General features: G+C 39.2%; 1 protein-coding gene across 5 annotated transcripts in view; it reads right to left on the bottom strand.

Annotated features, from left to right (window-relative positions):
* Nipped-A (Transcription-associated protein Nipped-A) overlaps positions 1 to 22,714 on the bottom strand; it is a 177,043-nt gene that overhangs the window by 122,031 nt on the left and 32,298 nt on the right. For 3 of the 5 annotated variants that reach the window (XM_070283344.1, XM_070283347.1, XM_070283348.1), the window contains exons 3-4: positions 21,358 to 21,552; positions 16,100 to 16,266 (exon numbers count right to left, since the gene is read on the bottom strand). In XM_070283344.1, the coding sequence (XP_070139445.1) occupies positions 16,100 to 16,266; positions 21,358 to 21,552 (362 nt within the window). Of the gene's footprint in view, positions 1 to 850; positions 1,044 to 16,099; positions 16,267 to 21,357; positions 21,553 to 22,714 lie in introns of those variants that run through there. The other 2 variants (XM_070283346.1, XM_070283345.1) reach the window with 2 other exon arrangements.

The following is a 22,714-nucleotide window of genomic DNA, read 5'->3' as shown; positions in this document are numbered from 1 at the left end:
CGAAACTGTCTACAGAAGTTTTTCCGGTGCTGCGATCGATCTTTAATGCCAACAGTTGGATTAACTGTTGCAATTGGTCACTTGCACCGCTGTTATTTGCCATTTTCACCTCACTGCTTTTGTTTGCCGCCATTATTTTGCTGCCCTCTTCGTCTGGTTAAATATCCAGCAAATTAAGTTGGTTGTCTTCTTCTACGTCAGCTCTAACTTGATTGTTCTTGGCTGGTGTTCGCGTCATGCCTTTTTTCACAACACAACTCACAAACGATCTTGTTTAAACGTGAATCTTTCAAGAATGAATTTCACAACGACGTTCGCTTCTGTCTACGTATTTGTTGTCTCTGTCCCGCCAACCAATTTCACAACGACGCCCACTTCTGTCTACGTATTTGCACGATCCTTTCTGAGAATTCTGGAATTCACGGGAACTGCGCTCAGCTTTGCAACTTCCCGCAACAGAATTTCACAACGACGATCGGCTTTTCCTACAAATGTATTTGTGCACTCCTTTCTGAGAATTTTAAAATTCACTTAACTTTGCGTTTTAGGGTTGCAAACTCTGGCCACACTGCAAGTGTGTGCCTGCGGCTGACCAGTGTTACCACTCTTTACATGTATGATAAGGCAAGAGTTGATAAAAAGCATGGCGGAGTTGTAAAACATTAGATTGGTGATTATGTATTATTGAAAAGCGAAGAACGACACCAGACGAAATAAGATCGTAAATGAAAGGGACCACTTTTAATTGTTGAACTGCTTGATGGGGGTCGTTACTTGTTAAAGTCATTAACATCTAAGCGAATGTATAAGTATCCTCATGACAGTGTACGTGATGAGCGAGAGGCATGTGAATTGAGAGAAGAGCTTATCGACACTGCAAGAGGCGTGCGTGCAAGCAGGGGATCTGTAACTTAAGATGGTTGCAGGTGGTGCCATACACAGGTATGGTGTGCAGCATCGCTAAGGTGCGGCAAGAGTCTGATAATGTGGTATATGCGTGTTGTAGCCAGACGATTGAACTTGAGTAGAAGAGAGCGTGTGCTCTAAATGATGTGTTAAGGGGGGGGAAAGATATTTAATTTTTTTTTCGTAAATTTTTTTTATTTTTTATATTTAAGGCCTAATATCTTAAGAATATTGTGTATACGTTTTACATCGATCATAGGAAAATTGACGAAGTTATGCAGAGTTGAACGAAGGTCGGTTAGTGTCAATGATGAGTAAAGAAGAATAAGGAAAAAAGGAAAGAAGAATAGGGCAGTTCAGTTCGAGTGAGACAGTCAGAGAAACGAAAAGTTTTGAAGCGTAAATTAATTATGTATGCCAATCTTTAAGATATACTGCTCCGTTGAAACAACATTAGAAGTTATGGTGTACAAATCATTGTAATTTGCAAAGAGGACTCTAAAAGGTTTCATGCAGTACAAAGGATGTTCCACAATGGGGCAAAACTAATGGTAAAAAGGATCCAGTGTTTATTCTCGGTACGTGAAAATTAAGCTGACCCAGAAAGTCAACACTTTCCAAGTTACCACGGATTCAGTTATATAAGAATGTAATACCTAGCATGGTTCTACGATTATATAAAGAGGGTACTGACGGTCTGTCTGTCCTCGGGTAGCTTAGCGGGACGTCCAGGGTCCGTTTCAGGAATTAATTCGGTTCAGGCGTGGTTGCTGTAAGAGATTCCGACCCAGTCCCAGAGTAGAACGCTAGATTATGCCGTAAAAATGTATCTTAACGTTTATTGACTTAAAGGTACAATTCTGAATAATTCCATGCCGGGACTCGATTCCGGGGTACGCCGTGGTTCCGATTCGTCCTCCTCGTCCCGATTGCGGCTGTCCGGTAGGGAGATTCCGATAGTTCCGCCAGAGTATGGGTTATTTGGCCTTGAAATGCGTTCGAAAGTCATCCACGAAAGAATGCGTTCGGACTCGAAAGTCAGCTCAGAGACGGTTGTTGAACTCGAAAGTCAGCTCGGAGAAGTTCGGACTCGAATGTCAGCAGATATTCGGACTCGAAAGTCAGCAGAGAGAATCGGACTCGGAAGTCAGCAGAGGTTTGGACTCGAAAGTCAGCAGAGATCCTAACTACGATTTATAAATAGGAACCTGAGTTCCCAAAAAGTGACTTCGCTGCTAACTACTGGGGAGGTTAACTCGACCCAATCGCAGTAGGCTGCTATGCAGTTTCTCCTTAGCCACGGCCCGCTTTATATAGACCCTGGCGAGGCTTTAGTGTGGCCAGAGTCCTGTGCGGAATTTGCCCGACTAGTGTGGCCAGTCGTTCGGCCCAGTGTGACCCTCTGCTTGCGATCAGTGTCGCGCGCGCGCATTCAATTCAAATATATTTCCATTATGTCGCCAATCCATTTTCCTATATCGCTATTTGTTTCTATTTTATTCGAGTTCTTCTTAATAAGATATATTGTGCGCGTACACGCGTCAGAAGTAATTAGTAAACAAGTTAATTAGCATTCGACAACGTTAACAAGGACGCAATAATGGATCGCCTAGAAGCGACCAACACGCCCCCCGCTATCAACTTGTGAATAAGACATCTTCGAAGTTGCCGGCGGGTACAATCAGACTGGGGCACCGCTTCCATGAGAAGAGGAGGCACGCCGCAAGATGGGGTCCTATCGCCCCTCCTATGGAATCTGGTCGTAGATGACCTAATCAAGAGATTTGAGAGGAAAGCACAGCTTATAACAGCTTATTTTTTTTCTTTATTTTTTTTTTCGCGCGGGATGCGGATGACATAAGCATTATTATCACGGGAGTCTGTCCATCGACCCTCAGCTCGATCATGGAAACAAAGCTCAGGGAGATATGTGAGTGGGCGGAGAAGGTAGGACTCCATATCAATGCGGTGTCGCACAGTATCCCCCCAAAATTAACAAAACCAGGCTGACCCCGAAAACACAAGTCAAATACCTCGGCATTGTACTTGACAGCAAGCTGCCATGGAAGTCCAATGAGAGAGGGTAAAAAAGCAGCACATGGGGCCTCTCGCCCGTTCTAATAGATTGGGTCTACATATCTACATATAGTGCGTCCAATTCTGCTGTATGGAGTCTTAGTGTGGTGGCAAGCCATGGAAGAGAAAACGTATAATAAGCTTATGGAGAGAACCCAGCGGCAGGCACTGCTCTGCATATCAGGGGCGCTGAAGTCAACCCCCACCAAAGCACTCGAAACCATAATCGGTATATATCCCCTAGATATCCAAGCGCAACTGACAGCAAGAAAGGCGGCACAACGTCTGGTTGCATCAGGAAACTGGTCGCTACAAGGTTTCGGGCACAGTTCAATTAGTCGAGATATGAGCAGTACATCTGACTACATGATACCCAGAACGTGCCCGGATGTAAACACACCAGTATTCAAGAGACCAAATGACTGGAAGTCAGGCCAGGACCATGATCAATACCTCAATATATACACCGACGGCTCCAAGATGGATGGAGGAGTAGGAGCGGGCATATACTGTTCAGACTCTGACAGACAGTCAAGCGGAGATAAGATCCATGCAATCATCAGCGGTCAGTTCCAAAAATGTACTGGCACGCAGGGAGTCACTAGATAGCCTGAGCACGACTGTCTGTGAAGATATACTAGGTTCCCAGCCACCAAGGCATAGACAGTAACGAGACAGCGGACGAACTTGCAAAGGCGGGCGTCGGACTAGCGAGTGAGAAAGCAGAAAACGTTCCTGTTTCCCTAAGAACGCTTCTAAGCGAGGTAGAGAGACGGCCTGACGCAAGCGCAAAAAGCAGGTGGAGGAGTATTTCCACAACCTGCAGAATATCATTTGCACCTTTTAATGAAACCAAGCACACCCCTGGCTTTATTCACCATGCACGAAATATGATCGATAAAGTCAAGTTTAGGGTCCAGTCAGACACCCAAATCATCAACTATATTAATTCTTTTCAAAGAGCACCAGTTCAGCATATAATTTGCAGGCTTAGGAACGACACGAGAGAATGTCGTTAGCTTGCATTTTTAGCCATTTAAGTTTAATAGGTTCACGCGCCACCATGTTTGAAAATTGTTAAGATCTTTCTGTATGTCTGACTGGCAAGAAGATTCCTTATGTTGCAGACAAAGTTTGACGGCATAAGCGTACATAAGTACTCTGGAGTCGGTCAAAACTTCGGGCGGATAAATTAACTTTTATATAAAATTGAATAATAATAATTATTCTTTAACGTTTTTATTAAAATTTAAAAATAAGTTTCAAAACGCGTGGGCGGATAGTTTTTCCTTGTACGACGCTTTTTGTTTTTCTATTTCGTTCTTAACTGCAGGAATGCCGAGATCCCTGTGGATGTTTTCATTGCGAATATACCATGGTGCCCCAGTGATAGTTCTCAGGATTTTTGATTGGGCGCGCTGTATGATGTCTAGATTGGTAATGCACGCGTTCCCCTAGAGCTTGGAGCCATACGTCCATATTGGCTTCAGTGTGGAGTTGTAGAGCAGGACCTTGTAGTCCAGACACAGGGGCGATCGGGAGTTTATGAGCCAGTGGAGGCTGCTGGCTTTTAGTTTTAGATGAATTTTCTTGCATTTAATGTGTCTTCGCCATGTTAGGCGTCTGTCCAGGTGGACGCCCAGGTACGTTACCACGTTGACTTCGGGGATCTGCGTGCTGTTCAGGTAGAGCGGAGGGCATGTTTGTCTGTTGAGAGTGAACGTTATGTGCTTACACTTTTGTTCATTTATTTTAATACGCCAATCAGATAGCCACTTCTCGACTACCTTGAGGTGGTTGGCGAGCTGGGTTGTTGCCCGGACTGGACATCTGGAACGGCTGAGGATCGCAGTGTCGTCAGCGAAAGTGGATAGTGTTAGCTGGTCGCTTGTGGGGATATCCGCTGTGTATAGGACAAATAGGGTAGGCCCAAGTGCGCTTCCTTGTGGAACTCCAGCTTCGATTGAATAGGTGCCGGATGTTGTTGCGTTGCACCTCACTGCGAAGACTCTGTTGTAGAGATACGACTCGAGTAATTTGTGTGTGTATGCCGGCAAGAGTGTTTTAATTTTGTGCATGAGGCCATTGAGCCAGACGCGGTCGAATGCTTGAGAAACGTATAGAAATATTGCGCTGCAATATTCTCGATGTTCGAAGGCTATGCGAATTTCTGATGTTATTCTGTTAACTTGCTCTATAGTTCCATGCTTTTCTCTGAAGCCAAATTGATGAGCTGGGATGATGTTGTGAGCTCCCAGATAAGGACTTATGCGCCTTAGTAGGCATTTTTCAAATAACTTGGACAAGCATGATAGTAGACTTATTGGTCGGTAGGATGATGGAATCGTGTGGTCTTTTCCGGGCTTCGGTATCATTATAATTATAGATTTTTTCCATTTTGTTGAGTAATGGCCGAGACTTATGATCCCATTGAAGATTTTACAGATGACCTCAATAGCACAATTCGGAAGTTCAATTATCATTTTTTTAGTTATTAGGTCCTCGCCGGGAGCCTTTTTCGGCTTCAGTTCCCTGATGACCTTCGTGTTCTCGTTCGGACGAAATGATGTTGGAGTAGATTCCGTTTCAGTTTGGTTTTGCGGTAGTTCAAATGGATGTGCAGCAGGGTTCGGCTGGAAAACGCCCTGGAGATGTGAGGCAAAAGTTTCGGCTCTGTCTTTGTCGCTGCGGGCCCAACAACCAGATGATTTTCTTATCGGGGTAATGGTTTCAGTCGGAGAGCTTAAGTTTGGGTGAGCTCTCCATAAGGAATGCTTTGTTCTGGTTGGCGAGAGTTTCTCAATATATCTTAATTGTGCATTTTCGGCATCTTGCTTCAGGGCCCGGCTTAGTTTGCGTGTGGCTTCATTTAGACGTTGCTTTGAGCATGGCGATCTATTGGTTTGCCACGCCCGTCGCAGACGCCTCTTTTCTTGGATAAGCTGTTCAATTTGCTGGTTCGTTTTGAATTTGATTTTTTGCACATCAGTCTGTTGTGGTGTTGAGATTCTGGCTGCAGTTACAAGTACCTCTTCCAGTGCGGAGGTGGAGGAGTCGATGTCGGCTTCAATATTGAGCTGTGGGGCTAGCTCAATGTGGGAACTTACATACTTTTTTTATTTCATCCAATTGGTTTTGTGCGACGTCAGCCTGTAGGGGGGATCCGTAGTTTCTGGGCTTTGAAGGGAGGGTTATCAACAGCGGCGAGTGATCTGAAGAAAGGTCTGGAAGGGCCTTGGCGTTTATTAAATTTCGTGGGATGTTTTTTGTCACCGCGAAGTCAATTAGATCGGGTCTTTCTGGGGTCTGCTGGCCAATATGTGGGGCTACCAGGGGAAACGTAGTCCAGTTTATTTCTCACATTGATGAGAGCGTTATACAGTTGTCTTCCCTTGGGGGTCACGAGGCGGGATCACCAATGCGTATGCTTGGCGTTGTAATCTCCTGCAGCTATAAATCGATCTCCAAGAGAGTTGTAAAGATCCATGAATTGACCTTCAGAGATTGTAAAGCGAGGTGGGCAGTAGACAGCAGCAATGCAAAGGTTGCCGTTATCTGACTGCACTATAATGGACGTTTAATGCGTTCTCTGATAAGAATGGCGGTCCCGCCGTGGGCTTTACCATCTGGATGATCTGTGCGGTGGATGGTATAACCTTTTATATGAAAGTTGTATCTGCTTGTGAGGTGCGTTTCAACCAGTAGCATGGCGTCGATGTGATTTTCATTTAGGAATTGTATTAGTTCAAGTTTATGCCGTGAGACGCCGTTGGCATTCCACGTGGATGTACGTAGATTGGACATTGATTATTTTGACTGTTGTGCTACACGCAGCTGTATCACCATATTCTGATTCTGATTCGTTTTCATAAATGACATGAGTTCCATCATGCTTTGTTGCATGGTCACCATCATGGATTCCATGTTGTTTCGTGGCTGCTCTGGGGCCTGCTGAGCATTTACTGAGTTTGAGGGGAGTGGATTTTGCATACCTGTCCGTAGAGCTTCGGCGTAGGAGATGCCCGTGGGGGCATTTAGCGGACCAAAAGAAGATCTGGCTGCTTTGGCAAAAAATACATCTGGAGTAGTTTTTGAATTATAATGCACATTTTGTGTATTTTGTTGGCGTGTAGCTGTAGCTCGTCGCATGCGACTCTTCAGCTCCTTGTAGACCACGCAGCCTCTGTAGTTAGCTGTGTGATTTCTTCTACAGTTTCCGCATTTTTTCGTTTTTCGGTCTTCTTTGTTCGCAGGGCAGTGTGCGGAGTTGTGGAAGTCTCCACAGACTACGCAGACTGACCGAAGGGTGTCCTTGTATGTCCATACTCCTGGCAATTTGTGCATTGCACAGGACCGTTGCGTTTGTGCGGTTCTTCCACGGTGATTCTTCGATGCAATAGGAACTGCAACTTGTAGATCGGGTGAACTTCATTCTTCTTCAGGGTTTTACTTTCTGGCTCCAGTTCGACTTTGAAAAGTGGTTGCGGCTTTTTGTTTTTATTTATAATGTTGCTGACATTCTTGGCAAGGAAACCCTTGCCTTTCAGGGCTTCCATTATCTCAGAGGGAGCGACGTCTGGTTCAATTCCTTTTAACCCTTTCATGCCCAAATTAAACTGGGAACACATAGAAAATATTTAACGCCATAAATGATTAATAGGAGCCCCAATTAGCGTTCATTTTGATTTTCGACATTTTAAGTCCTTTGGTATGTCCTTACTGCAATGTTGCCTATAGGCAACATTTGTCCATCCACACTCTTTATAAAACAATTTTCAAGCCCAACTTGATACTTTTATCACAGTCTTACCTATTTTAAAGATGTGTACGTAATTATTTTTTTAATATTTGTCACTAATTGTTAATCGCACTTTTTTCACGGAAACTTTTTGGCAAAACTTTTAAAAAATTTTTCGGCAGCTGTGGTCGCTTCGAGTAATTAGTAATAACTGAGCACACGCTGCAGCTGCATTCGCAAAAATTACCAAAAATGAAAGAACATTAATAAGGGTAATCCCCCATAAAAAAAAAGTTCACAAAATTTTGAATCGTAAACGAAATTTAAAGTCAATGTTGCCTATAGGCAACAGTGGGCATGAAAGGGTTAACACGACTTGCAGTCCCTTGCTGCTCTTTAGTTGGTAGGTGTACAAATTCTTTTTGGATTCTTCCAGGTATTTAGACACAGCCCGGAAGTGTTCTTCTGTTTTGGTTTGAATTTTTGTTTCGCAAATGTTCCCTTTAATAAGCGGAACAACATGAAAGTTTCCGTCCTCGACCAGCGCAACAATTTTGTTGACCAGGGCGTTTGAGCTTTTCTCCCTAATATAAATGGGTGGGGGCTTTGTCTGTTTTTGAGTCTCCTGCTCCGGCTCTGCTTGGTGATTCTCATCAGCTGCTAGCGGAGAAAATTTGTTGGAGTTGTTTGGGTCGTAGCTTTTGGTGATACGGTTGATCTTAGGCTTGTTACCAACCATGTTATGTGGACTAAGCTTAATTTGGATGTAGCGATCCATGCCAGTCTGTATGGCCGGAACCGCTTGTTGCTTATCGGAGTTCACGGTTTTTGTTACCATTGAATTTGGCGCTGCGGCCGTTGGCACCGATTTCGCAATATTGGTCGTTGGTGTAGTTCTTGCTGTTGCTTTTGCTGCGTTTGCAGGAATTGCAGCTCTGCTTGTTGTTGGTGCGTCTTCCATCGAAGCCGGTGGTGGTGGGGTATGGCATTGGGAGCTCCAAGATGTAGGAGCTGGAATGAGTAGGGCGGGTGAGCAAGAGCGCGCTCTCGTGCCGTCGGCGGTCAGTAGAGCCGGGTTGGGCTTGGTAGACGTTTTTTCTGCTTCGATATCGCGAGTTGAGAAATAAGAGAAACAACCGTTTCTTTGGTTTACAGAGGTTCTACGCTCATTCTTTTGATCGCCGCTCATTATTTTGAGCTTGTTACGCGTGGCACCATATAAATAAACTTTGCAGCTCAAAAACACGTCTCACGCACTAGTGTCTGTATGTCATACGCACTGTAGGGCTTGGCCTAGCTGACAGTACGTAGTTTAGAGTTCCGAAAAAACACTTCGAGAATAAACCCCGCGTAGCGGTCGTCCGTAAGCACGTCTGCACTCGATGAAGGTCGAATGCGAAAACGCAATTAAAGAACAAAAATTGGTTATAAAAGTATATTTGTTTTTAGAAACCCCCATAAAAAAATAATGGTATACCTACATTTTTCATCTTTCCAGCTCAATTGTTTGGAAAGAATATAAAAATATTTAAAAAAAAACAGCAAAGTTATAATTTTATATTTTTTTTATAGTAATTTCCCGATCGTTCCTATAGCAGCTATATGATATAGTCGTCCGATGCTCAGAATTTTAAAACCGAAACTCGAGAAGACAAAATAATGACAATATCTCTAATTAAGTGAATTAATGTGTTTTTTTTAGGGTTGTTGTTTTTTAAAAAAATATCGTATTGATGATATTTGCTGTTAAAAAAATATCACTCGATGATATTTGAAAATATCATAAAAAAATATCGATATATTGATTTTTTTTGATATTTTTTAATTTTTAGCAAAACTTGGTTAAAGATTTCCTGTTTCTGAAAATTTGGGTAGATTTTGAGCCTAAAAATCGTTATATTTGATTTCATCAATCATTAACATCAAATAAGGGCCATTTGAGACATAATAGACTGTTTTGAATTTAAATTGTGAATAAAAAACTTAAAATGCAAATATTATACCCGCTCTCAAGCAACTCTTATTTACGATCCTTGGTATAGAAAAATAATAACAACATTTTGAAGGATATGGTATAGACCAATAAGTGGTTTTATTTAACAAAAATCAGTTTTTAATGATTTAAGAAAAACTCGTTCGGTTACATGCTGGTCTGTCATAACAAAAATTAAGTTGTCACTAATGTATGTATAAGCTAGGATGTACATAAATTTCTGTGTGTGTGCAGTCTTTCTCGCGAAAATTTACATTATATGTCTGTTTACACATGTATGTATGCAAGTTTGTGCGTGTATAGACATGTCTATATGCCTGCGCATTTTGATTTTAAAAGATCTGGAAAACACGCACAAACTTGCATACATACATGTGTAAAACGACATACACCGGTCAATTTCGCGGAAAAGAACGCACACGCTGTATGTATGTATGTACATATGTCCATATGCCTGCGCATTTTGATTTTAAAAATTCTGGAAAACACGCACAAACTTGCATACATACATGTGTAAAACGACATACACCGGTAAATTTCGCGGAAAAGAACGCACACACACAGAAATTTATGTACATGTCGGATCACATGAAACAGGGCCTACTTTATTCCTATGGTCAGAATAGGTGAAGCGGGGCCTTTTGAAATATGGAGCAGGGCCTTCTGAAATATGGAGCAGGGCCTTTTGAAATACGGAGCAGGGCCTTTCTGAAATACGGAGCAGGGCCTTTCTGAATTGAGTGAAAGCACGGCAGAGCAGGATAGATATAGACTGCTGCCGAGTGAGGTCTGTTCGTGAAGCGCTGACAAACAGGTTAGAAAGAGACGATAACAATGATTATGAAATGAGTGAATTGAGTGAAAGTAGAAAGGTCGAAAGTAGACTTTTTGGAAGACAGTTTAGAAAACTCTTCGAAGACGAACAGAACTTGCTGCTGGAAACTTATTCCGATAAAATGGACCAGTCAAACCACCCTCCGACATCAGAAGTGGGATTCGCTTCGCCTACAGACAATACTCCTGGACAATATATGGCAGCGTTGGAAGCCCAGAACAGGACCCTGATGGAGTTAATTAAGTCTATGCAGACACCAAGGACTTCGGCAGACGGCGATAAGGCTACGCATGTCACCTTGCCCAAATTTAATCCCGATGGTGCCGGAGCAGACGCCTCCGCCTGGTGTACTACAGTCGATCTCATATTTGCAGACCACGTTCTAGAGGGTAGCGGTCTGGTGATGACTTTAAGCAAGGCGCTTGAAGGCAGCTGCATGTAGAAGCGAGTTGATTTGTGTGATTCAACAGTGACAGTATCGGGTGAGCCCTTTCCAATTATTCTTTGATTTGGGAGCTAAATTGGCTAAAAGATGGGAATAGAGATGTGTTTGATTGCAGTGTTGTTTGCCCATCTGCCTTCCCATTGGCGAGCCCTGTGCTACGATAGGTTGTGCTTAGACTATCGGAAGCAATATTCGAAAATGGTTTCGGACAGTGGCCTTTGCCGCTTATGTCAGACCCTGTGAAGGAAAAATGTTTCTGTTGAAAAATAATTAATTAAAATTACGAGTTGCCGTCTGTTTGGTCTGCCGTGCCGTTTGGTTTGAAGAGTGCATCTTCTACCTTCATCATGCAATTGGAATTTATCATGATTATTTGCGATAGTTTACATAGATGACGTGTTAATCATGGCAAACTCGGAAGAAAAGGCTTTCCGAAGGCTGAAGGTTGTATTAAATGTGTTGACTGTACCAGGGTTGCCATTTAACGTTAGCAAATGTGGGTTTCTTGAACCTACTACGCAGTATCTGAGCTATGAGGTGTGCGGTGGAGAAATCAGACCCAATTCCTAGAAAATCCTTACGTTAAAGGTCCGTCCTTTTAATCGGTGCAATTAAGAGACCGTCGTAAGACCATTTATTGAATTGGTGCCTTATTTTCAAAAACGTGTGCCTCGATTTTCTCAGATCATGAGACATATTCTTCGGCTTCAAGTATCTTTAAGTGAAATGACGATTTTTAGAAATTGGAACGAACGTTTTTAATATTATTACAAGTGAGCCTGTAATCGTTATTTGTTGGTTCGCAACATTCGATAAAATTTGAAACAGATGTAAGCTCTTGTGGATATTGTGCAATGCTAATACACTTAATTAATGGAGACACTTATGTTAGTGGAGTGTATGGGTGGAACTATATACGATGTGGAGTCCAAATGGCATTTATATGAATTGGAAATATTGGCTGACTTACAATTATTCTAACATTGTGGTATTATTTGCTCAAATGAGAGTTCGTAGTCTATACCTATTGTAATTGTAATGATTTCAAAAACAAATTAACTGAAGTGCAACATAGAATGGAGGAAGAAAAAGCGCAAGGCAAATGTGGATTTCTTTTTGTGTCCAGAATTCACGTGACTGATTTAAATTCCAATAACTAAAAATAAAGCGACAGAAAAACGTCTGAACTTAGAATGGAAATCTAATAACTGAATGATCAGAGTCAGGATTCAGGATTGATTGATATAGTTTATAAACAACTCAAAATAATTGAAATTAAATTGAGCTATGAAGGGGGGTTCTTAAAAATACACAGAGGTGTGAGGTAATGTTGTCTGCCAGTAGTGTCCCTTAAATTTTGTTGGATAGTTATTAATCAAGGTTATAAATCCGTTATGTGTTTGGGTTGGAAAAAATAGACTCAGCAATATTTATCAGAATTGTTGGAAATGACTAAGTTTAAAGATTGTTGAAAATTGTATCATGTGTAAAGCTGTTAAGTAGTCATCTGGCTGGATACCAGGACCGCAGAGGTGATGGCAAGATGCTCTTGGCGGGGTGCAACTTGCGGCGAACTGCACAGTTAGTAGTGCAACCAATGCAAGCCCTTAAGAGATGCCAATCGGACCCACCCTTTGGGCTTGATACCACCACATGACACAGAGAAAAGTATAAAGAAAGAGAAATTTAAAGTTACGTTATGCTGGTTCGGAAGAGCACTAATTTTGATAAGGCAAGATTAATTTAAAATGAAAAATGAAAATGGAAAATATGTTAAGAATGAGAGAGAAAAGAGAAAGAAATGAAGATGGAAAATGAAGATCGGCACCAAACAGAGTTTATAGAAAAGCTTGATGGTGGCTGATATGTTTTGAGATATCTGTCAAGTAAGCGAACTTTTATAAGTATGCGCATGAGTTTTTGAGGGCATAGCCAAATAGACAAAATAAGCAATGACGTTGATTTATTAAAGATTAAAGTTGATTAAAGATTTAGACGACTCAAGTGGAGATGCGTCTGATTCCCATGTGGGGAATGATGATATGGATGGCACGGTTGATGCCTTGGAGTCCCAAGAGGGGATATAATGACCGCACCATAATAGAAGGAATTGTTATGGCGGGGGTCAGTGGAGACCGCACCATAACAGAAGGAATTGTTATGGCGGGGGTCAGTGGAGACCGCACCATAACAGAAGGAATTGTTATGGCGGGGGTCAGTATGTGGGTGTAAAAGGAAATACACCAGTTGATAAAGCTATGTAATTAGAGAAGTCTGAATTGTAAATTATGATTAAAATGAAGATGTAATTTGTTATGTTATCATGAAACCAAGATGCTTATTTTGTCTAAATGCCTCAATACTAATGTTTAGAAAATTATTGAAATGTTTGTTGACAATAAAATGTAACGAGTACTGAAATTTGAGAATACTGTGATTTAAAGTTAACACACGAGGACGTGTGATTTGTCAGGAAGGCCGTGTCGGATCACATGAAACAGGGCCTACTTTATTCCTATGGTCAGAATAGGTGAAGCGGGGCCTTTTGAAATATGGAGCAGGGCCTTCTGAAATATGGAGCAGGGCCTTTTGAAATACGGAGCAGGGCCTTTCTGAAATACGGAGCAGGGCCTTTCTGAATTGAGTGAAAGCACGGCAGAGCAGGATAGATATAGACTGCTGCCGAGTGAGGTCTGTTCGTGAAGCGCTGACAAACAGGTTAGAAAGAGACGATAACAATGATTATGAAATGAGTGAATTGAGTGAAAGTAGAAAGGTCGAAAGTAGACTTTTTGGAAGACAGTTTAGAAAACGCTTCGAAGACGAACAGAACTTGCTGCTGGAAACTTATTCCGATAAAATGGACCAGTCAAACCACCCTCCGACATACATATGTATGTACATCCCAGCACATTGCATTTTGAGCACTTTAAAAAAGTATCTTGGTGCTTGTTTTTCAGGTGGGAAAGTAAGTTGGTAGAATTCCCACTACTTTTAATTATCTTTAAGCATAATGTGCATTTCGCTGTAATTCCATTGAATTCAGAATAAAATTCTTTTGCCGCACTCATAATCACACGCGTCTCTTTTTTCATGTTTGGCTTAAGAGTGACCAAATATAAAAATATCGGAAATATCATCTCAAAAAAATATCATTATCGCCTATTTTTGCCCAAAAAATATCGCGATGATAATATTTTTTTTAAGAGAAAAAATATCGATATTTTGATATTTTGATATATTTCCGACATCCCTAGTTTTTTTTTTTAATTTTCGGTTATTTCTATGACAGTCGATATAGTCGTTCGATCCATCCCGTTCCGACTTATATATGCGGGATAGTAGTCAAAGGACTATTAAGAAAATTTCATTCAGATAGCTTCAAAACTGAGGGACTATTTTGCGTAGGAACGGGCAGACGGACGGACAGACGGAAAAGGCTAAGACCCCTCCACTGCGTTGTAAACTTTGACTAAAATTATAATACACTGCAAGGCTATAAAAACTTCTAAATATATGAAAGCATCCATAACAATAACAAGTAAAAATATTATTATTTAATGCTCCCACAATCAATAAAGTGGCAGTGGTAATTGGGGGATATTATTCTCAAACGTCGGGATAATGGACACTTGGAGCGCGGATACGAGACCTATCGATCATGATACATCAATACATGTTGATGTTCTGTCGTAGAGAATATGGCTACCAAATTAATATAAAGATGGTCAATCCGACAATCGGAAATGACTTCTGACTAAAATGATATTATACCCAGCTGGGTATATAAACTACTAAAATATGAAAGCATCCATGACTATAAAAAGTAATAAAAGTAATTATGTAATTATGCTCAACTTTATGAATAAGCATAAATCAGATAGTACTGAAGCCAGATGAAAGACACAGAGTTTAGAAAATGTACCTAGGAAGTTGTTGAGCATCACATCTTAATACTGCCAGCACAAATGTAGATGGTGCAGATATTCAACATATAGGAAAACTTTCTTGTCAGATATCTTCCACACCAACTCAAATTGTTAGAAAACCCGCTAAAATCGTTTTTTATTTTAACATTTATTGATTTTTAATTCATGGGAGTGGCTTTTCGAAATTAGCTACTTTTTTTGTATAGGGTAAGGTGGGGTAAAGCCGACCTAGTAAATGGTTTTGGCTATAACATGCTTATTTTACATCGGATCAAGTCGTTATATATACCAAATTAAAGGTTAGACTTCTGCGCAACTTTCTATTCATAGCATTTTATTCATACCTTTGAAAAGTTTTGAGATACAAGCGTTTTACGAAAAAGTTCATTTTTGCTATGTTCAAAAATGATCGGGTAAACCCGACCGCCTATGTTTTTGGTTGATTTAGTACAGATATAACCTAAATATAGGTTTTGCAATGATAAATCAATCAATGTTATATTATATAATGGTAATAAAAGATAATAGAATTAAAAAAATGAAAATAGCAAAATAATTAATCAGTATCATCTGATTCGCTGCTCAAATAGCTTGCTGGCGTTTTTTGGTTCGAGTTGAACGTCTGGTTGGCTGCGATGTTGATGGTTTTTGGTGTGATAGTTGTTTTTTTTGGCTTTTTTTGCGGCAGGAATTACCCCACTATTTAGAGGTCGAATTTGCCCCACCACGTAATTTTTCATAAAAACGCAATTAAAAAAGAAATTATGAAAAAAAATGAACCAAACTTATATGCACTTTGTAGGACTTTATTCAAAGAATCTAAATCCACTTACCTTTTCATGCGATAACTTTGACAAAAAGAAATATCCTGCACGAAAATGAAAGTCAAAATTGTGAAAACAAACTTGTTGTCGTTTGACCATCTCAATGTTGACTAATAAAATGCTGTCATACCACCATTTTCATGGTTTTCGATGCTCTACACGACAACACTAATATTAGTTTGCGTAGTGCTTCCGATTTTCGAAAACAGAGGGAGGTCGGGTTTACCCACACTGTCGGCTTTACCCCACCTTACCCTATTCATTCATAATTTATTAGCTCCAGCACTGGGAGTATACTGGTTGGTAATTATATAAATATAGATAGATATTTATTTATTTATTTTTATTATTACCTTTGTGTGATAGTTGGTTGCAAATTAATAGTTGTCAATATTAAAGGGATAAATTCGGATACCTCTTGATGTACTGCATTCTTATATATTTGGTACATCAAAACAACAATTATTGGCAGCTCCTGCAACACTTTTAGTGATAATATGCCACGAGGAAGAAGGTTATACTGAAACGAAGATAATATATATTATATTATGACTAAACGAAACATTAACAAAAAAAAAAACAAGAAAGGAAGCTAACTTCGGTACGCCGAAGTTTGTATACCCTTGCAGATTGGTTTTCATATTTATATTATAAATTATAATGCCAAAAACAGACACTAAACTGAGTTTCATAACATTTTTTCTATACTTATTATGTTTACAGTTTGACAGTTACAGTTTTACATTGCCAGTTTTACATTTTCTCTACATCTACGGATCGCTTTTATGGCAACTATATGATATAGTTGTACGATTTTCATAATATGGTTACCAAAATTCTGAAATAATACTAAAAGCTCATTTCTCTAAGTAGATAAAAATACGTCGAAAAACCACGAAGTTATGAATTTTTCTATTACTTTCCCTAACGTTCCTATGGCAGCTATAAGATTTAGTCGTCCGATTTTCATAAAATTTATACCAAAATTCTGAAATAATACCAGAAGCTCATGTCTCAAAGTAGATTAAAATACGTTGAAAAACAACGAAGTTATAATTTTTATCAATTAATTTCCTGATCGTTCCTATGGCAGCTATAAGATATAGTGGTCCGATTTTCATAAAATTTTTACCAAAATTCTGGAATAATATACAATGGCTATATATCAAAAACGATGCTATAATATTGAAAAACAGCCAAGTTATAATTTTTTTTCTAAAAACTTGTCGAACATTTGTATGGCAGCTATATGATATAGTCGTCCGATCCGGCCCGTTCCGACATATATAGCAGTGAGAGTATATAGAAGACTAAATGCAAAGTTTCATTCAGATAGCTTTAAAACTGAGGGACTAGTTTGCGTAGAAACGGACAGACGGACGGACAGACGGACAGACGGACTTGGCTAGATCAACTCGGCTGTTGATGCTGATCAAGAATATATATACTTTATAGGGTCGGAAACGTTTCCTTCACTGCGTTGCAAACTTCTGACTGAAATTATAATACCCTGCAAGGGTATAAAAAGCAAGCTAACTTCGCCACGCCGAAGTTTTTATACCCTTGTAACATGCAATTAGATCAGGAGATATATGATATATGATATAAATAATGTATAAATATATATTAATTTATACATTATTTATATACATTTTTGTGAATACTTAGAGGACTATTTGCAAGGCTTTATTCAGATAGCTTCTGAACTGAGAGTCCGTAGAAACAGACTGTGCTGTAAGGGTATATAAAAGACAATATTTACAAAAATTAAATTTAAAACAAGAAAGGAAGCTAACTTCAGCACGCCAAAGTTTGAATACCCTTGCAGATTGCAATTGGATCATTAAGAATCAAGCCATTCCGGTTAAATATTTAGAAAAATAAATACAAGAAAATATATAAAAGTTTTATATTTATACATAGCATAAATAAAATGCTGAAAACACACACAAAACAGAGTTTCTTTACATTTTACCTATACTTATTATGTTTACAGTTTGAGAGTTACCGTTTTACATTTCCAGCTTTACATTTTCTCTACATTTACCGATCGCTTCTATGGCAGCTATATGATGTTGTCCGATTTTCATAAAATTTATACCAAAATTCTGAAATAATAACAAAAGTCATATCTCAGAGTAGATGAAAATACGTTGAAAAACAACGAAGATATATTTTTTCCTATTAATTTGCCGATCGTTCCTATGGCAGCTATAAGATATAGTCGTCCGATTTTCATAAAATTAAAACCGAAATTCTGAAATAATATAAAATGTTGAAATACAGACAAGTTATAATTTTTTTTCTAAAAATTTATCGAACATTTGTACGGCAGCTATATTATATTGTCGTCCGATCCGGCCCGCTTCGACATATAAAATAGTGAGATTATATAGAAGACTATAAAAAAGTTTCATTCAGATAGCTCTAAAACTGAGGGACTAGTTTGCGTCGAAACGGACAGACGGACGGACAGACGGACATGGCTAGATCGACTCGGCTGTTGATTCTGATCATGAATATATATTCCTAAGAGGGTCGGAAATGTCTCCTTCACTGCGTTGCAATCTTCTGACTGAAATTATAATACCCTGCAAGGGTATACTAATTTAACTAGTTTCGGTTTTGACACTAAGCTGTAAAGTATCAAGCTGTGAACTAAGAACGCTTAAAATCGAGCCAAATCAAAAACGAATAAGAAATTATCTGAAATTTATTTTTTTGTACTGTTACTGTTAATCAATATAACTATTTATATACTGAGCGATATAAATTTTATGAAAATTGGACAACTATATCATATACAGCTGTGTTCACTGAAATAGCAGTGCGACAGAGGAACAACTTCAAAATGTTTTTTGTACATATTCCTTTTTACAAGCTGATCTATTGCACATTGTTTTTGTAAAATGGAACATAAAGATAAGAATCGAGAAAAAATTCCGTTAGATTGGCTCTATTTTTATGTTTTATTGATATTTTTCACATATGCAGCTCGTTTTGGGTGTTCACTGATATAGCAGTTTTTAAATTTCTTTTGCAAAAGGTGCCGAAATTTCTACTAATTTTGTAAAAAATGAGTTAAATTAAGGTCGTTATTATAGTTTATACTATAATACACCTTTACAACGCAAAAAAAAGTATTTTAGTGGGCGCAGGACCTCACTGCTCCATGAGAGAAAGGTATCAGATAACTTAGCCTAGAAAGAAGGGCAAAACATGTAAAGAGACTCCAAATCTTTCAAATTGTTCTTTTAAAATAGTTTATAAATCATAAAATATGAACCGAACCCAAAAAAAAACCGAGGTACGATTCGCAAAACCACAATTGTACAGGCTCGACGCGTACTTCGCTTCAGCAAAGCTCGTCCTTTTGCATCCTCTAGGGATATATGAGCGGGAATTGGCATGGGAATCAGTCATGGGACCATTCGCCGGGGACTTATTGAAAAAATTTTGAATTCGTAAAGTCCATGGAAGATGTCATTGCTTGGTTAAAGGCATATCAAGGTCAGATTGGAGTTCGTCAATAGCCACTTAAACTACTACTATTGAAATGGCGTAATATCCTTTGGACAAATGACTCCAAACTGGTTTTATTTGGTGGAATAGGACAAGACAATATGTCTGTCGACCTCCAAATACATAGTACCACCCAAACCATACGCTGAAGACAGTAAAGCACGGTGGCCTTAAATTCATGGTATGGGTATACTTTTCATGCAACGTTGTAGGTCCCGTATATATGATCAGTGGGATCAAAGACCATTATGTTTATGTCCAAATATTAAAAACTGTCTTGCAGCTGTATCCTGAGGAAAATATGTCATTAATTTGGACATTTCAGCAGTACAGTGACCCTAATCATACCAGCAAGGTGGCCAAGGAGTCGGTTCTTAATGAAAAGGTGGATGCAATGCCATGGCCTGCACAGTCCCCGGATATAAATCCGATCGAAAACTTATGGGGTACATCACGGGCTACGTATTAAAGAAGTTTCCGACTTCTAAGCCGCAGCTTTGGCAATTTGTGCAGGAGGAATGAGGCCATATTCCCCTCAAGCGTTGCTAAGACTTGGTGGACTCCATGCCACCCAAGTATGAGGCTGTAATAGCTTCTAAAGGCTATTTAACAAAATATTAGATCATAGTCAATTAGAATTTAAGAAGAAATAGGTTTCTTATACGATATTTTTAAATTTATAAAGAATTTTAGTTTTTCACTGCTATTTCAATGAACGGCATAATATAGATTTTTGTTGTGTTATTAGATATATCTTCCAAAAGGTTTATGTTACCTAAATTAAATGATTGTGATATTGTTAATAATTAAATACACTAAGCCTTTATGAAACAATTTTTTTTTTTATGAAAATAGTGTTTGTAACAGTATTTTCCAATCTTAAACATGCAGGTCGTGGGCACTGCTATTTCAGTGAAAACAGCTGTACATGTAGCTGTCATAGAAACGATCGGTAGATGTAGAGAAAATGTAAAGCTGGGAATGCAAAACTGTAACTGTCAACTGTAAACATAATAAGTATAGGTAAAATGCAGGGACCGTAAATAATGATTATTGTCGCTATTTTTAAATGAATAAATCAATCACTTCCAATCAACATAGAACAAGCTTGACTAGCACGTTTTTATCCTTTAAGGATACACTATGAATATCCTTGATGATTTTTAATTTTAATTGTTATATTTATTCTTCTATTGTTAAACATTATTTTTGAGCAAAAAAAATAAAAATCACAAATAATCATTATGCTTGAGCAAAAAAAAATAAAACTCAAAAATAATGTTTATTCGTGATTTTTATTTTTTTTTTTGTTCAAAATAAAACTCACCTAATATTAAATAATTGCAACAAACACAGGTAAAATACATTTTGTTGTTGTTGTTGTCAATTGTTGCTCTAGGGTCCCTTCATAAGGACATAGGACAATATTGGCAATATCCTTAAAGGATCAAAAGTTCTTGCTTGGTGAGTTTTATTTTGAACAAAAAAATAAAAATCACGAATAATCATTATTTTTGAGTTATGTTTTTTTTGCTCAAGCTTAATGATTACTTGTGATTTTTACTTTTTTTGCTCAAAAATAATTATTAGTCTTGATTTAAAAAATTAAAAATCGATAAGTAATCATTACAAAGCAATTTTTAAAATATTCCTTATAATGATTACGGTCCCTGGTAAAATGTAATGAAATAATATCTGCATGGGTATGCAAACTTCGGCGTGTTTTCTTTCTTGATTTTTTATACAAATTTGTCGATCCTACGACTATATGCAAAGTTTAATTTAGGTAGCTTAAAACTGAGGGTTTAGTTTGCATAGAAACGGACAGACGGACAAGGCTAGGTCGACTCTGCTGGTGATACTGTTCAAGAATACATATGTATATACTTTATAGGGTTGCGCAAATGACTCCTTCACTGCGTTGCTAACTTCGGACTAAAATTATAATACCCTACAAGGGTATACAAATGGAATTTTCTACATCTATCCCGATGGCAATCGCATACTTTTTTGTCTGTGTTTGAAAGTGCTGTATTTGCACGATTTTTCGGGGAAGCCGATAAGTACCAGCTTAAAAAACATTACTTACGATCTGCTGAGTGTTGCTTTCCAAGGGTTTTTCGACATGTATAGTTTTTACAGAATACGCTTCAGACAAAAGCACTTCAATGTTTAAATCTTTTAAATCGTTTATCCAAATTTCACTCGATGTTTCAAAAATAGATGTGAGATGGTTTGGCAAAGTTGTGTAAATATCCTTAACAAATCCTAAAAATAGTTGAATCTATGGAAGAGAAGAAATGAGAATATTATTAAAAGCTTTGCTTCTGACAAAAACACAGTAGTAAAAATCTCAATTGTTTGGCTTAACTGATGTTTATAAATGAATCCGCCCTAGTGTATACTGTTTAATATGATTTTATTTATTTCCGAACAATTACATTTAATATTGTCGACCGCGCTGCGTTTGATTGCATTGAGAGCAAAAATGTGACTGATTAAGCTTTGGCTATGCACGTCATTCGATTATGCTAGTCGAAGACGTAAACAAGTTACAGTTAGGAGTTAGAAATGAATGGAAAATTACTGGGCAGAAGCTCGCGCGCATGTGCAGCGATGCGCTGCTCGCTTAGCGACCGCTGATAAGGCCGCCGGCAGCGGCGATCAAAAACAAAGAGAGCGAAACCCAATACAGGGTGTCTCGTTCCCAAACATACCGGCCCCCCTGAACGGTCGTTCAGCACAGAGGCAAGACAGCAATTTTGGTAATTGGGCGTTTGTAGGATCCATGGGCCGTCTTCACTGTTACGACCCGTACTTTGTCATCTGATCCTGCGTGCACCTCGCTGATGCGTCCAAGAATCCATTTAGAGAGAGGTAGATTAGGCTCCTTGAGTACAACCAGTGTGTCGATCTTCAGATTCTCAGTTTCTAGATGCCATTTTGTGCGTTCGTGAAGCGATGTCAGGTATTCCATGTGCCACCGTTTCCAAAACCCTTGGACCATAGCTTGCAGCTGATTCCACCTCTCCAGTCGATTGATTTGCATATCCAGACGGCAGGGTTCAGAGAGGGCAGTATAAGGAGCTCCAGTCAGGAAATGAGCGGGAGTCAGCGGGTCCAACGAATTATCCCGATTTGGGCACAGTGGGCGAGAGTTGAGGATGGCTTCAATTTGGGTCTGAACAGTCGCTAGTTCCTCAAACGTAAGAGCCTTGGATCCAAGTATCCGTCGCATATGAAGTTTTATGGAACGAACGCCGGCTTCCCACATTCCGCCAAAATGAGCTGCAGATGGGGTATGAAGTGCCAAGAAATGCCTTCGTTGGCGAAGAATCCAGCCAATTCCTCATCTTTAGATTGTTCGATGACTAGGCGTCGTATGTCGTCCAAAGTTTGCTCTCCGCCATGAAATGTGGTTCCGTTGTCCGAGTACAGATCGGTGG

This window comes from Drosophila kikkawai, chromosome 2L (genome assembly GCF_030179895.1).
Source record: "Drosophila kikkawai strain 14028-0561.14 chromosome 2L, DkikHiC1v2, whole genome shotgun sequence".
NCBI classification, from domain to species: domain Eukaryota; kingdom Metazoa; phylum Arthropoda; class Insecta; order Diptera; family Drosophilidae; genus Drosophila; species Drosophila kikkawai.
The sequence above is the reverse complement of the archived record's forward strand: the minus strand, read 5'-3'. Positions and strand labels throughout refer to the sequence as shown.